A 13,271-nucleotide genomic window follows, 5' to 3' on the forward strand; every position below is an offset into this window, starting at 1 on the left:
GCATGCACCTAGTGGTTCCAACTTAGCTTACTTCTTTTGGATAGTAAGTCATCCCAGTAGGACACCTCCCCGAAAGAGCCTGAGCCGGAACCTCAAGAATAGATTTTTTCCCCTCTCCCCATCACCAAACCATGCCTTCTGAATCTCTAACCCCCGACCTCAAAATGCTCTATATTGGCTGGGTACAGGCTAGTGGTGCCTAGACCTTGCACGTGCCTTCCTTCCATATGTGTCCAAAATTTACCTGCTGCTCATTCGTCTGCCGTGGTCTAGAGTCTTGCCTGCATAGCTTGCCATTCGTTTTCTTTGACCTTTTATGTGAGCTGCTTTTTGATTTCCCGCTCCTCTTAGGAGCTGGGCTTTATTTGATGATGGACCTTATATTTCTTTGGCCCACTTCTTGATTTCTCTCATTTCCTGCAATGTTGTTCTGTTATTCCTATTGTAATGACTCAATCCTGCTGGGCCTCTTTAGACTAGCTGTTTACTCTTTCCTCCAATGGCTTGGTATGACCACTAGTTTTTCTTACTTATGGGCTCCTATGTTCCTTTTGTCTTTCTCTTGGACATCCTTGGCCCACTTGCTTTCTTTGGGCTTCCTTGGCCTTTCTACTAACTCTGCATTTCCTTGGGTTTTTACTAACTTCATTGGTCTTCCTTGGCCCAATTACCTTATTCTCATCCTTGGGATTCGTGAGTTTTCCATATGAACCCCTTACTTTCTTAGTTTGCATTACTTTGGGTTAGCGACAACCCTTTCTCACTTTTTTACATCATATACTACCCATGAGTATGTTATTTCTCTCTTTCTGGGCTTCTTTAAGCCGACTTGCTTCTTTGAAGCCCATTTGTTTATTTCATAGGCCTTGATCCATTATTCCTACTATTTGGACCTAATGATTTTGCTATTTGCTTGCCAATTCTTTACTGCCCTTGTTATTGGGCTTTTCTTCTTTCTACCTGGATTCTCACAAATGACTCTCAACATATATTAAGAACATAAAGAACATGTAATTTAATGGTGAAAATTTTAAAATATTAATCTAATGAATAATGTTTTGGTAGTATAACATTACTTAAACTTATTACATGTGTAACTTTGAATTGCCTGAACTTAAGTGGACTTCAGTTCTTCTATATAAAAAAATAAAAATAAAAAAATTCCACTTCGAACACTTCTACCAGGAAAAATGCATTCACCGAGCCCTCATTTGTAAGGCACAATGATATTACCTCTACTTTGAATTGTCCAACCTAAAGTGGACTTTCACATTTCGAACCCTTCTAACATTAAAATATGTTAGGCCAGCCCTCGGAAGATACCTTTTAGGCTACTTCTGAAGATCACTTGTTGAGGTTAGGGGGATCATTCTAGCCACATTACATGCATCAACAAAGAAAAAAAGAAAAAGAAAAAGAAGAAACAATCACATCATTTTCAATAAAGAGGCATAAGTTTATCACAATGTCGAGGTGAAATATGTGATAATCTCTGGGATAAAAGAAACTAAGGTTATATCTATATTTGTCCCCCAAACAATGCACCCGTAATATTCTTAAGCTCACACTCATAAGTTTAAATTTTTAGATTAAATGTTTTCCCATTATTTTATAGTAAGGTCTTAATGGGATTCCACCTAAGATGTTAAAGTATTATGAAAGTATTATTTTATACTCCACCTAAGATGTCAAAGTATTATGAAATTCCGAATTCACGCTATTTTTTTTTGTAATAGTTCGAAGGCTAAATTAGTAATTGACTGAAGTTAACCTCGTTTGTTTCATTAGCTTTGCAATTTATGAATTTTAAATTTTAATGACATTTTTTTCCTTCTTGCTCGGTGCTCTCAGATTTTTCGGAAAGCATCTGTTTTGAAGATTAAAATATTTGTTGTTCTGAAGATATGGCTTTGGTCCTTCAATGTATGCTATATGAAATGCAATCCAAGCAAAGTCCACCAGACATAAATACAAATGGCACAGTTGAGAGAATGTTTTCAGATAAATAATACAAGTGCATACATATTTATTTAATGCAATTTCTTGAATACATGCCTTTGCTATTCAAATAAATGACGCGCAGATTAATAATACTAGCACATTCTTATTTTATTCATGATCTTGATAAGTTCATGCGTTTGGCAGTGGCTTTCCTGAGAGAAATGCCTTAAACAGTGAAAATGATCTCGCTGGTTGCGTCGATGGAGCTGTGTGTGAAGCTCCTCTTATGCTGGCAAAAGATAGCTGATTGTTACCATAAACTTGTGTCCATCCACCTACCTGCAGTGAAAAATAAATCAGAAAAGACAATACCATTTGGCACCAACCATTCAACACAACCATATGAGCATATTGACCTGTTCTCCCTCAAACCATGGTCTGTATGGCTCAGTTGTTTTCAGACCCAACTCCTTTGCTAATTCATTTGCCAGTGTCCGAGACCCTGTAAATGGGATTGTTGCATCTTGATCTCCACTGTCGTATTACATCAAAATAAACTAAATTGTAAGCAAGGCCCTTTCTTTCTTCTACAAATGTGATAAAAGGATAGGAAGTAAAAAGGTAAAGAGCTTTGTAAAGAGTTTATTACCATACCTGTAAACCAAGGCTCGGATGCCAATCTTGACAAGTGAGCCCACAACACGAATTGTTAGTATCTCTCGGTTTGCAAAATCATACTGTAGAACACTGAAATTGAAAAAGTAAAATAAGGAACCCAAACAATTCCAATGTCAACAAGAGGAAGGAATTACTTATTTATAGAAACAAAATGTATACTCCATTTCTTTGTACCACTATCAGGACTAGTTTTGAAAAGAACCATGAAGTTGTGATTATTTTCATTTCATTATCTTTGAGATGCTTACATTGGTCATACCCAGTTGTCAAAACTTAGAGTTTTGCTGGATTTGGACTAGGAGATTGGTAAGTAGTCTTAGTCTTTTATTTTTATTTTTGGAGAGGTTGATTCTCATACTCAACATCGCTACATGTGGCTTTGGAAGGAAGACACTTATCAACGCATTAAGGCCCAACCTCTACTTGGACTAAAGTGAAATAATTACTATGATTATCAGTGCATATCATTACTCGCTGCATAAAGTCCATTGCTGGACTCCGAGGAGCTGGGCATGGAGAGCCTTCTGCACATCTTTCCTGTTAAAATAGTTGTGTGTGATACCTTCTCCACAGATCAGTTCCTTTGCTTTAAGTTGCTGTAAGCATAAGGAAGAAAAGGTAATAATCAATTGAAATCTACAGGAAGAAAAAGCTGAGTTTTAACTACAAAAAAATGATAAAGACATATCACAATATGAGTGTTCACAATGGTGTGTAAACTTCACCTGTTGACTAAGAGCCTCTTGTTTTGAATGGAGAGATGACAAATTTTGAATTCTGGACAAGAGGTGTTCATGTAGCTTGTCAATTTGTGACTTAACAGGTGATAGACACACATCACTAATGACACCATATAGATCAATCCCGGTTGTACGGGCAAGTTGTGCGTAGAGTTCTTCAGATGCATTATAACAAGCAGTACTAACTTCTCTGTTTATACTGCCGCTCATGATCTCAGAACCATTGCATACTTCAGTGAAAAGTTGATAATCAGCATCAGATATCAAACCATGAGACCAATAGTACTCGCCAGGTGAGGTGATAAAACTGTAATAATCAAGAAGAGCATTCCCTACCTGCAATAGTACAAATTAATAAAATTCTGCTTAGTCAAGATTATTTGACATGACAATTTTTTCTTTCCTTATATGTTTTTCCAAAAGTAAAAATTTCATGTTCTACTCACAGCTATTCCCTTCAAATTGATCTTCACATTGGACTGAATAATGAGCTGGGCAAGTTGGGGCACATAGTGACCTATTACGGAAACAGGTACACGGCTTTAATTTATAAGAATTCTTTCTTAGTGTGTGTGTGTGTGTGTGTTGTATCAATAAAATGAACAATTATAATACACCTGGATTTGTAGGAGGATGAATCTTTTTTTCTTTTTTCATTTTTGAAAACTAGACTACTATAAGAATTCCTACTCCTCATACTGAATTAAATCTTGCATATTTTTATTTTTAATACCTTATCTATGTAATGCAGACCATAATGTTGTATTCTAGTCCATGCTCTCTATTAGACTTTCTCTAGGCAACATGTACATGGGCATCAACACAAAATCTTACAACTGTTTGCACCAGAACTGATGGTCTTCATTTAAAAAGGAAAATTTACCTGCATAGCTCTCTCCTGCGATAAAAAAATCTTTGTCTCGGTATTCTGGATATTTGGCAAACCAGCGTTGCAGAAATATAAGATTGTCTCGTGCTTAACAAAAGCAGACATGTCATCAGTTTCAAAATGTCCATATGTAAAATGATTGGTTATTTAAACATCCTTATAGTAATTTGCTTGGAAAAAATGACACATATAAAAGGCACTAATATTTGAATGTAAGTTGTGATTTATGTCAATTTCTTTTGTTTATCTTTGTTCCGAAATCACGGTTGTCACATCTGTATTTTATCTTTAAAATCACTGGCAAAAAGATATCTGCACAATCTATTTGCATAAAACTCAACAAAAGTAATTTCAAATGAATGCAGTAGGAAAAAATTTGATTGTTACATGCCTTTGATGATAAGAAATATGGCCAAAGAATATAAACCTGTTATCTCATCGTTCACATAGGTGTAGAATGATTTATTAGCAGAGTAAGAGAAACCAACTCCTGCTGGTGATTCCAGGTACAACATATTTGCTTCTGTAACAAAGATTAACTTAAGAAGTAAATAACAGCTATACATTCACTTAAATCTGGTTTTTCATTAATCCAGGATAAATAAAAATAAATAATCAGATTTGGTCTAGAAATAGTCAAACGCACCAACAAACAAAGTAAATCATTAATCATAGCCAGTTAAATAGGAAACGATACAAGATAAACAAGAGTACTCACGGACTTAGAAAAAATTAGAATACCTTTATTCCAGCTGTACTCATTCCTGACCAGATTGTCTCCCTTCACTGTAAAGGGGCCATGCTCAAGGAAAGCTCCTGCTCCAAAAGATGAACAACCGGGCCCTACGGAAAGAGAAGAAGCACATGTTCACATATATCAAACTCGGGAAATTTTACATTCAGGAAATGGAAAACAAATTAGAGTTAAAGAGTTCATTCTGTGAGCTAAGTGACAAATCAAAAATCAACGTAATTTTACCCCCATTTAGCCAGAGAACAAGTGGCTTTGAAGCTGGCTGCCCTTCAGCTTCAACAAAGTAGTAGAAAAGAGCTCTCTGTTGCTTTTCATCTATGGTGATGTATCCGGAAAATTGTTGGAAACTGACTTGAGGTTGCCCCGGCAGACTTGTGATTTTATCAGCTATGGGATGAGGTTCCACAGGCACAAAGGTGTGTACAAAAGATGCACATATTATTATGCCCATGACAATCCATTGCTGAGAGTAGTGCATGATTAAGCGAGATGAAGACAGTGAAAACAAGAGTTCTTGCTCCTCAGTTTCAGATAGAAGACTATTGCTCTTATTTCTTTAATAGATTAGTAGACTTTTGCTCCTGTTGGACAATTCAAGCATAGTCATGAAGTCTTTAATATATCGTGTAATAATGACAAAAGTGCTTTGTTTATATAACAAAATTGGACCAAACCTATATATAGGTTTAAGTGTCTGAATCAAGTGGGTAGTGTCGCCATATACTTATCTTAACTCTCAATTACAGACCAAGCTAGGTGGCCACTGGCCAGGGTTGTCCCTTGGCTTTTCAAAAATTCCTTAATAATAGTAATTCAAAAATAATCTGAAAAATTAAGAACCACTTGCTCAACGGCGCCGAAATTTGAATAAAACTTGGCTTTGAGTCCAGTGCATCACCCATACGTGGTTAAAAGTGTCACCATCGCAATGAGTTCATTACAACAGAACGTTGGACCCAGATTTGTCTTATGCAACTGGTCACTTAACCTAAGCTTTATCCAAATATTAAATAAGATAAAGAGTTATGATGTTGAGAGCGAGGCTAGATTAAAGTTAGTTAAAAAAAAAAAGATTAGCCTAATTATTTTGCTCATAACCACTCCAAAATCCAAATAGTAATACACAATAAAATAATTTTTAAAAAATTTGCAATATCACAAAAAAATAAGTAAAATTATCGTTTAAATTCTAAATCAGGAAAAAGTTGGGCTTACGCCGCCGTTGCAGCCGTGCAAGTGGAACTCCGATCAGTGATCCCTTCGACGCCGTCGAAGACCTGAGCAGAGGAGTTTGAGTGGTGAGCCATAGCCGCCGCAGTCGCAACAACGAATCAGCCTCAACTTGCCTCCGCCGTCGTTGTCGCGGCGTCGATCTATATCTCCGTTGTGAACGTGCGGTATGAGTCGGTTTGACCGACGTTCACGTTTGTTTGAATTCGATTTAGTAAAGTTATTTTTTTTTTTGGCTAAGCTTTGATTGTCTAAAAGTAGTTTTTACTTGTGTCACATTCATCATGTTGTGCGACACTTTTTTTTTTGTTTGTTGATGGGAGGTTGTATCATATGTGACATTATGACGTTTTGAGTCTTTTGACAGGGGAAAGGTAAAGCAAGACTATCAGTATCCACTCAACTTTTTTAAAGTTTCTCCAAAAAAAAAAAAAAAAAAAAAAAGTAGGAGCTACTGCGTTCTCTCTCCCTTCTCCCTTCTCTCCTCCCTCAGCCCCTTTCACTCTCCGCATCTATCTCCTCTCTCAGCTCGTCTCCCTTGTGAATAATAGTTTGCTCATTGTAATAGAAATACATAGTTGTGATTGTTGTTTGGTGGGTTTGGGTGGTTGGATTTCGGGTTGTGGGTGGCTGCTTGGGTTGTTGGATTTTGAGTTGTGGGTGGCTATAAATCGATTGTTTGGATCAGCCTTAGGTGGCTGGTTGTAAACGTGGGTGACTACTTTGGTGGCTTTAGATGGGTGGCGGCTTTGGGTGGCTTCAAAATGTGTTTGGTGGTGATGGGTGGGTAAATGGTTTGTGTGTGTGTGTGTTTGGTGGTGGGTCTTCTGGTGGTGCTATGGCGGTGGTTTGGTGGGTCTAGTGTAAGAAAGTTTACTCTGTGGTGGTTGTTTTTGAATTTGCTAGTTGAATATGGTTTTTTGTGGTGGTTTACTTCGTGAATAGCGGTGGTTTGCGGGTGGTTTAGACCGGTAGCAGAGGAAAGAGACAAGAGAGAAATATATTTTTTATTTAATATTATTTTATTCGATTGTATGTAAAAATAAAAAAATGAGATGAAGAGTATATTGTAAAGTGAGTTGGTATGATAGATAAAATAGGAAATCCCTTATAACATTTTGCGAGTTATATGACCTAATAATTACTATTTACACGTCTTATAAAAAAAAAAAAAAACTATTTTGTATTGAAAGAATATTTTGAAAATTTTATGGTTGGAAAGTGGATTATATGTTTTTAAACATTTGCAAAGTTACATTTGATTAGGTGTACAAGATGTAACTATAACTAATATTACACTACTATTATCTATATATAAAAAATATATTACATCAAGTTTCAAAAAAAAAAAATATTACATCACTTAATAATCATTTATTGGATTAATATTATGAAAATATTAAATTATATATTCTTTATATTTTTACTACTATGCATAAAAGATGGATCTATTGATTAGATAATAAACAACATATGATTGGTGTGAAATTTGACATGTGTGTTAGTAATACAAAAAATATAAAATTCAAATGTAGGATTATATTAATTCAATAAAAAATTATTAAATGACATAACATCACTTATAGTTATACCAAGCGAAACTTGAACCCATTTCTAACATCATTAATATGGTCAGGGTATGTTTAATTAGAAGAGGTAGAAAAGTGTAGAGATAGAAGAGATTTTAGTTTTCCTTATTTGTGTCTAGTTAGGGATAGAAAGTAGAGGGATAGAAAAAATAAGTTTATATAAATTTACTCATATGTCATGTTGAAAAAATATACCCAATTAAAACCCAAAAAAAAAAAAAAAAAAGTGGCAAACAACCAAAAAAAAAAAATCCAAAAAAAGTAATTAAAAAAAATCGTGTATAGTTAAACCAAAAAAAGAAAAAGAAAAGGAACAAGCAGTTCCATGCCCAAGAAAGAAAAAAAAAATGGAAATGAGGAGCTAGTGCAGTCATTGAGGCAACTATTTCTCTTCCATCTATTTTTTCCCCAAATTGGGGAGATAGAATTTTATTGGGCTAAGAGGGAAAAAATCTGGGCTCCACTAATTTTCCATCATTTCTTTCTCTCCAACAATACATCTATAAAATAACTTCTCTCTCTCTTATTTTCTATCATCATTGTCATATTTCTAACATTGCTCAAGTGAATTAGTCATATTAAACCCTAAAAGTAATGGATTTTAAATATAAAATATTAGGATTCAGATCTTCTAAATTTCCTAGGGTACTCTACCAATAGATTTCCTTAAATCCTAACCACTCTTTAATGATTTAATGGTTTAGATTTTGTCATGTCAACATTTCACTAACAATATTCTTAAAATAACAAAATAATGTTGTAAATAAAACAATTAAGAATATTGTTAGTAGAATACTAACATGGCAAAATCTATAGCATTAAGTCATTAAAGAATGGTTAGAATTTAAGGAAAACTATTTGGTAGAGTACCTTAGGAAATTTAGAGGATTTGAATCCAAAAAATTAATATAAAACATTAACTAAATTAATGGTTGATACTTAAATGATATTTAAATATGAACAAAACTTAGGTATGGTACCTTAGGTGCTGTTCCTTAAGTTCTCCTTTTAAAATTCAGCCATGTGGCTACTTAACTAAAAAATACACTTCCATTCTAAGGAATGACACCTACATACTGTACTTAAGTCTTACTCTTTAAATATTAAGGCCTCAAATTGTATTGGGCTAGCCTTGGTAGGGATAGTTCAGATATTTGAATGAAGTCAAACTTTCTTGTTCCATTAGCTTTGCTCTTTGCCACTTTGCGAACTTTAAATTTTAATGACATTTTTTTTTTCTCTCTTTCTTTGTGATTTCCCAGAAAGCAAGTGTTTTGAAGATTAAATTGAAGAATAAATATTTTTCTTCTGAAGATATGGCTTCTGTCCTTCAATGCAGGACCAGCCCTAGACATTTTAGAGCCTTAGGCGAGAATTAAAAATGAGACCTTTTTTATACTTATATATTAATTAAATTAATTTTTATTTAATATTTTTATATTATAATATATTTCATTTAAAATTTATTTTTCTTTCCTTTTGAGATGCAAATTGACTAATTAAATTTTTGTCTTCAAGTTCTTCTAACATCTCTTTTTCAATCGATATTATAGCTAATCCACTTAATCTTTTTTGAGACATTGTTGATCTTAGATATGATTTTATTAATTTTAATGGTGAACTTGTTCATTTGTAACATTTTCATCATTATTTTCATTTTCTTCTAAATTATTTTGAAGTTCATTATCAAGATTTGTTGTTTTGCAAAATTGAACGTCATTGTTATCTTGCAATTGTATCATTTCATTATATTCTAACTCTTTTTGGTGAATTTCTTGCTCATTTTTTATATTTTCATCTAAATTTTGTGTTATATTTTGTTTATTAATAATAACAAATTTATCCTTGTGATCATTTTTGAGACTTAATTAAATTTTTTTTTTTTTTTTAAGTTTTTCATATCCAGGTATATATTTTCTAGTAGACATTTCTAATCAAACAATATATTCATAAAGACTAAAATAAAAAATAACTTTCAAGTTTAGAGTAACTGACAAATAGAACCTGATTTATATAAAAAGTATTGTTATAGTTTCACCGAACAATAACAAGTTTTTAGCAATCTCAACCTGCATAAATAAAGACTTATTCAATATATTACCACTAACTAAAAAATATATATATAACACAAGATTAAAATTTAAAAAAAAAAAACAAAACAAAAATTTAAGCACAGCCATAATACAAGGCTTATTAATAAGATCCACCCTCAAAAAAACACAAAACAAATCGTATCTAATATCTATAACCCACAAAAAAAAAGAAAAAAAAAAAGAAAATGAAAAAAAGAAAGAACACTTGAAGTTGAAGGCCCATACAAACGTGAAACAAGTTACAGGCAGGAGATAGGTCCAATCTTTTTATCTTAACAAATACAATGAATAGAAAGGCTGAAAGCCAAGCGCCCAATCAATGAAATAAATTATACCTTAACGTAGAAAACTCAGTCTCAAAACCTAGAGCAGAGGTGCAAAGGTGGCAGAGCACTGAGCAGAGCAGTTGAGAGAGGCGGAGAGCAGAGAATCAAAGAAGGAATGAGAGAGGCGGAGAGCAGAGGAACGGTGAAACTAAAAATTTTAGGGATTTGAGTTGTTTTATTTGTTTTTATTTGTGATTGTTGTGTGGTTAATCTCTTAGACCGGATTTGTAGTTTATCTTGTTTATTTTTGGTTTGTCTAGATGATAATAATGCTATTTTTGGACAATAATTCTGTTTAGAACCACTGTTTGACCGGATCCACCAAAAATTTTGTTTATTGGTTAAAAGGATGTGCTGAATCTTTTTAATTCATCTTAAACCCTTTTTTTTTTTTTTTTTTTTTTAATTTGGGGGCCCCTTCCACTTGTGGGCAATTGCCTAATTGGCCTAGGGGAAGGGCTGGCCTGCCACAATGTATGCTATGTGAAATTCAATCCAAGCAAGACGTACACGACATAAATGCAAACGGCACAGTTCTGGAAATACTTTATGTAAGATTTATAATACAAGTGCGTGCATTCTTGTTTAATGCAATTGCATGAAGAAATATATTTTCTGGTCAAATACAACTTTGTGCAGATCAATAATAATAGCAAATTCTTATTTTATTCATGATTTTGATATGTTCATGCGTTTGGCAGTGGCTTTCCTGTGAGAAAATGCCTTAAACAGTGAAAATGATCTTGCTGGTTGCGTTGCCGGAGCTGTGTGTGAAGCTCCTCTTATGCTGGCAAAAAGATAGCTGATTGTCACCATATACTTGTGTCCATCGACCAACCTGCAGTGAAAAATAAATCAAGAAAAAGAATACCATTTGGCAATAACAATTCATCACAAAACTTATATGAGCAGAGCATATCGACCTGTTTTCCCTCAAACCGTGCTCTGTATGGCACTGTTGTTTTCAGACCCAATTCCTTTGCTAATCCATTTACCAGTGTCCGAGACCCGGTAATCGGTAAATGGGACTTTTGCATCTTGATCTCCACCGTCAAATTACATCAAAATCAACTAAAATTATAACTACTAAGCAGGATCCTTTTCTGTCTATTCAAAATGTGGTAAAGGATATGAAGTAATTACCTAGCATATACCTGAATAAGCTATCTTGCTCTGACCCATTATGCGGCAACTAAAAAGACATTTCATGTGTAGTTTTAGTGATAAGATTTTTTTTAATTAGTCAATGACTTGTTAATCACGTAACAGGTTGAAAAAGATATATTCAAACATGTTTGATGCTAAATTTTATCAAATATTTAATAGATATAAGAGCACATTTTATAATAAAAATAGAATTGTGAAAAATAAAGTTATGTCTCTATAACTATTAGACCAATTTTTTTTTTTTTTTTTAAGAGCATCATTAAACTAATTCTAATATTTCGAGGGGCTAACTCTTATTTTTGTAGGCTAAATTTTAAATACATTAAAATAATTATATATATTAAAATTGGTCAAAACTTCCATTTTTGCCATATTTGGGGTAAGGTGATTGGTAGGTAGCCTTAACCCCTTACTCCATCCTCTTCTTCTTTATTATTATTATTTTTTTTTTTGAAGATTATGATTCTCAATCTCAAACTTGCAAAATATTGCTTTGGGTGAAAGGCACATAACATCAAATCAACGAACAACCTTTACTTAAAGTGAAATAATTACTTTGATGTTTAAAAAAAATGCATATCATTGCTTGCGGCACAAAGTCCATTGGTTTTTTTTTTTTTGAAAAATAAAATTTTTGTATTGCTCTCCCCTCCAAAACCGAACAACATAAGGAACTACAAGCAAGAGGAAAGAAGCAAGAAAAAACAGCAATTACACAGCATCCATTCTGATTACATCAGCCACACAAGGAGGAATCTCTTCAAGCCAGGCCAACTCTGTGTCAACATGAATAGCATTGCGAGCCATGGTGTGAGCAACCTGGATTGCCTCCCTCTTTGTGTGATGGAATTCACAGCTTTTCATGGCCTTTGACAAATGCTTCACGTCATCTATGATGTTTCCAATATGACAAGTAGATTCGGCAGTATATTGGATAGCTTTAACCACCGAGAGTGAGTCACTCTCAATTATAACACAATTAAAGCTAGTTTCAATTGCAAACCTGATAGCCCGTTGGATAGCCAATGCCCCAATGACCTCTGCATCTTGCACACCTTCCACTTTCTCTGTCAAAGTAGCCAGCACCCATCCTTGACTGTCACGCACCACCACACCTATACCTGCTTTATTAGTCTCTTTGAAGATAGCTCCATCAACATTAGCTTTCAACCAGCCTTGAGGGGGTGGTACCCATTTCAACTTTTCCTTTGGTCTAGCAGCTTTCATTCCTTCCTTCATGGATTGAAATTCAAGTCTGAAGTTGTTGGCCTAGGAAACCACATCATAAGGGACTTTATCAAGCTCATGCACTCTTGTTTTGTTTTGGCAAAACCATAAAGACCAAGCTAGGATTGCGAATAGCTCCTGTAACTCAGGTTGGTCTAATTGGAAAATAAAATTTGTCACCTCCTCAAAATTCTGGTGCTAAGAATTGCAAAACAAGCTCCAAATTGGGCTGCTTTCCCACACAACCCTTGCTGAAGGACAAAGCCATAGGATATTGTGTCCTCTTTGTCTGCACCACATCTCTCACAAACTTCCCAAACTTGTACTCCCCATTTCTTTCAATTCATCTTAGGGGCAGTGAGTTAATTCTTGCTCTCCATAGGAAGTGCTTGATCTTTGAAGGGATGTTCAGCTTCCATATCTTACGCCAAATAGTATTCTCTTTGATGCGTGAGCTACTTGGTTGATTAGCTTCCTCCCTTGCAAGTACCATTCGATAGGCACTACGAACTGTGTATTTGCCATCCTTCGTTTTAGCCCAAATCAAGCGGTTAGGTGGTTTTCGATCACTCAATGGGATTTTTTTAATAAGGGTAGCTTCCTCATGCTAGAAAATTTGGTCAATTAGATCATTTGT

At 34.3% G+C, this 13,271-nt stretch overlaps 2 protein-coding genes across 7 annotated transcripts; both read right to left on the minus strand.

Moving 5' to 3' along the window:
- Positions 1-1,965: 1,965 nt before the first annotated feature.
- Positions 1,966-10,354, minus strand: LOC115952822 (serine carboxypeptidase-like 46). Of its 6 annotated transcripts, none has more exons than XM_031070117.1 (11): positions 10,250-10,354; positions 5,228-5,583; positions 4,990-5,091; positions 4,676-4,771; positions 4,243-4,335; positions 3,806-3,876; positions 3,345-3,695; positions 3,091-3,215; positions 2,596-2,688; positions 2,358-2,475; positions 1,966-2,280 (listed from the first exon to the last, which is right to left on the minus strand). In XM_031070117.1, exons 2-11 carry the CDS (start codon positions 5,478-5,480, stop codon positions 2,131-2,133), a joined length of 1,452 nt encoding a protein of 483 aa, XP_030925977.1. In that variant the 5' UTR covers positions 5,481-5,583; positions 10,250-10,354; the 3' UTR covers positions 1,966-2,130. The 6 variants fall into 6 exon arrangements, 5 of the variants coding, with proteins under 5 accessions (XP_030925977.1, XP_030925976.1, XP_030925974.1 ...); XM_031070116.1 differs by lacking the exon at positions 10,250-10,354 and adding an exon at positions 9,826-9,858; XM_031070114.1 differs by lacking the exon at positions 10,250-10,354 and adding an exon at positions 6,218-6,568.
- Positions 10,355-12,118: 1,764 nt separating this feature from the next.
- LOC115951582 lies at positions 12,119-12,646 on the minus strand. The gene has a single exon (XM_031068758.1). The coding sequence runs from the start codon at positions 12,644-12,646 to the stop codon at positions 12,119-12,121; it is 528 nt and encodes a 175-aa protein (XP_030924618.1).
- Between the last annotated feature and the right edge of the window lie 625 nt (positions 12,647-13,271).

Source organism: Quercus lobata, chromosome 7 (genome assembly GCF_001633185.2).
Source record: "Quercus lobata isolate SW786 chromosome 7, ValleyOak3.0 Primary Assembly, whole genome shotgun sequence".
NCBI classification, from domain to species: Eukaryota; Viridiplantae; Streptophyta; class Magnoliopsida; order Fagales; family Fagaceae; genus Quercus; species Quercus lobata.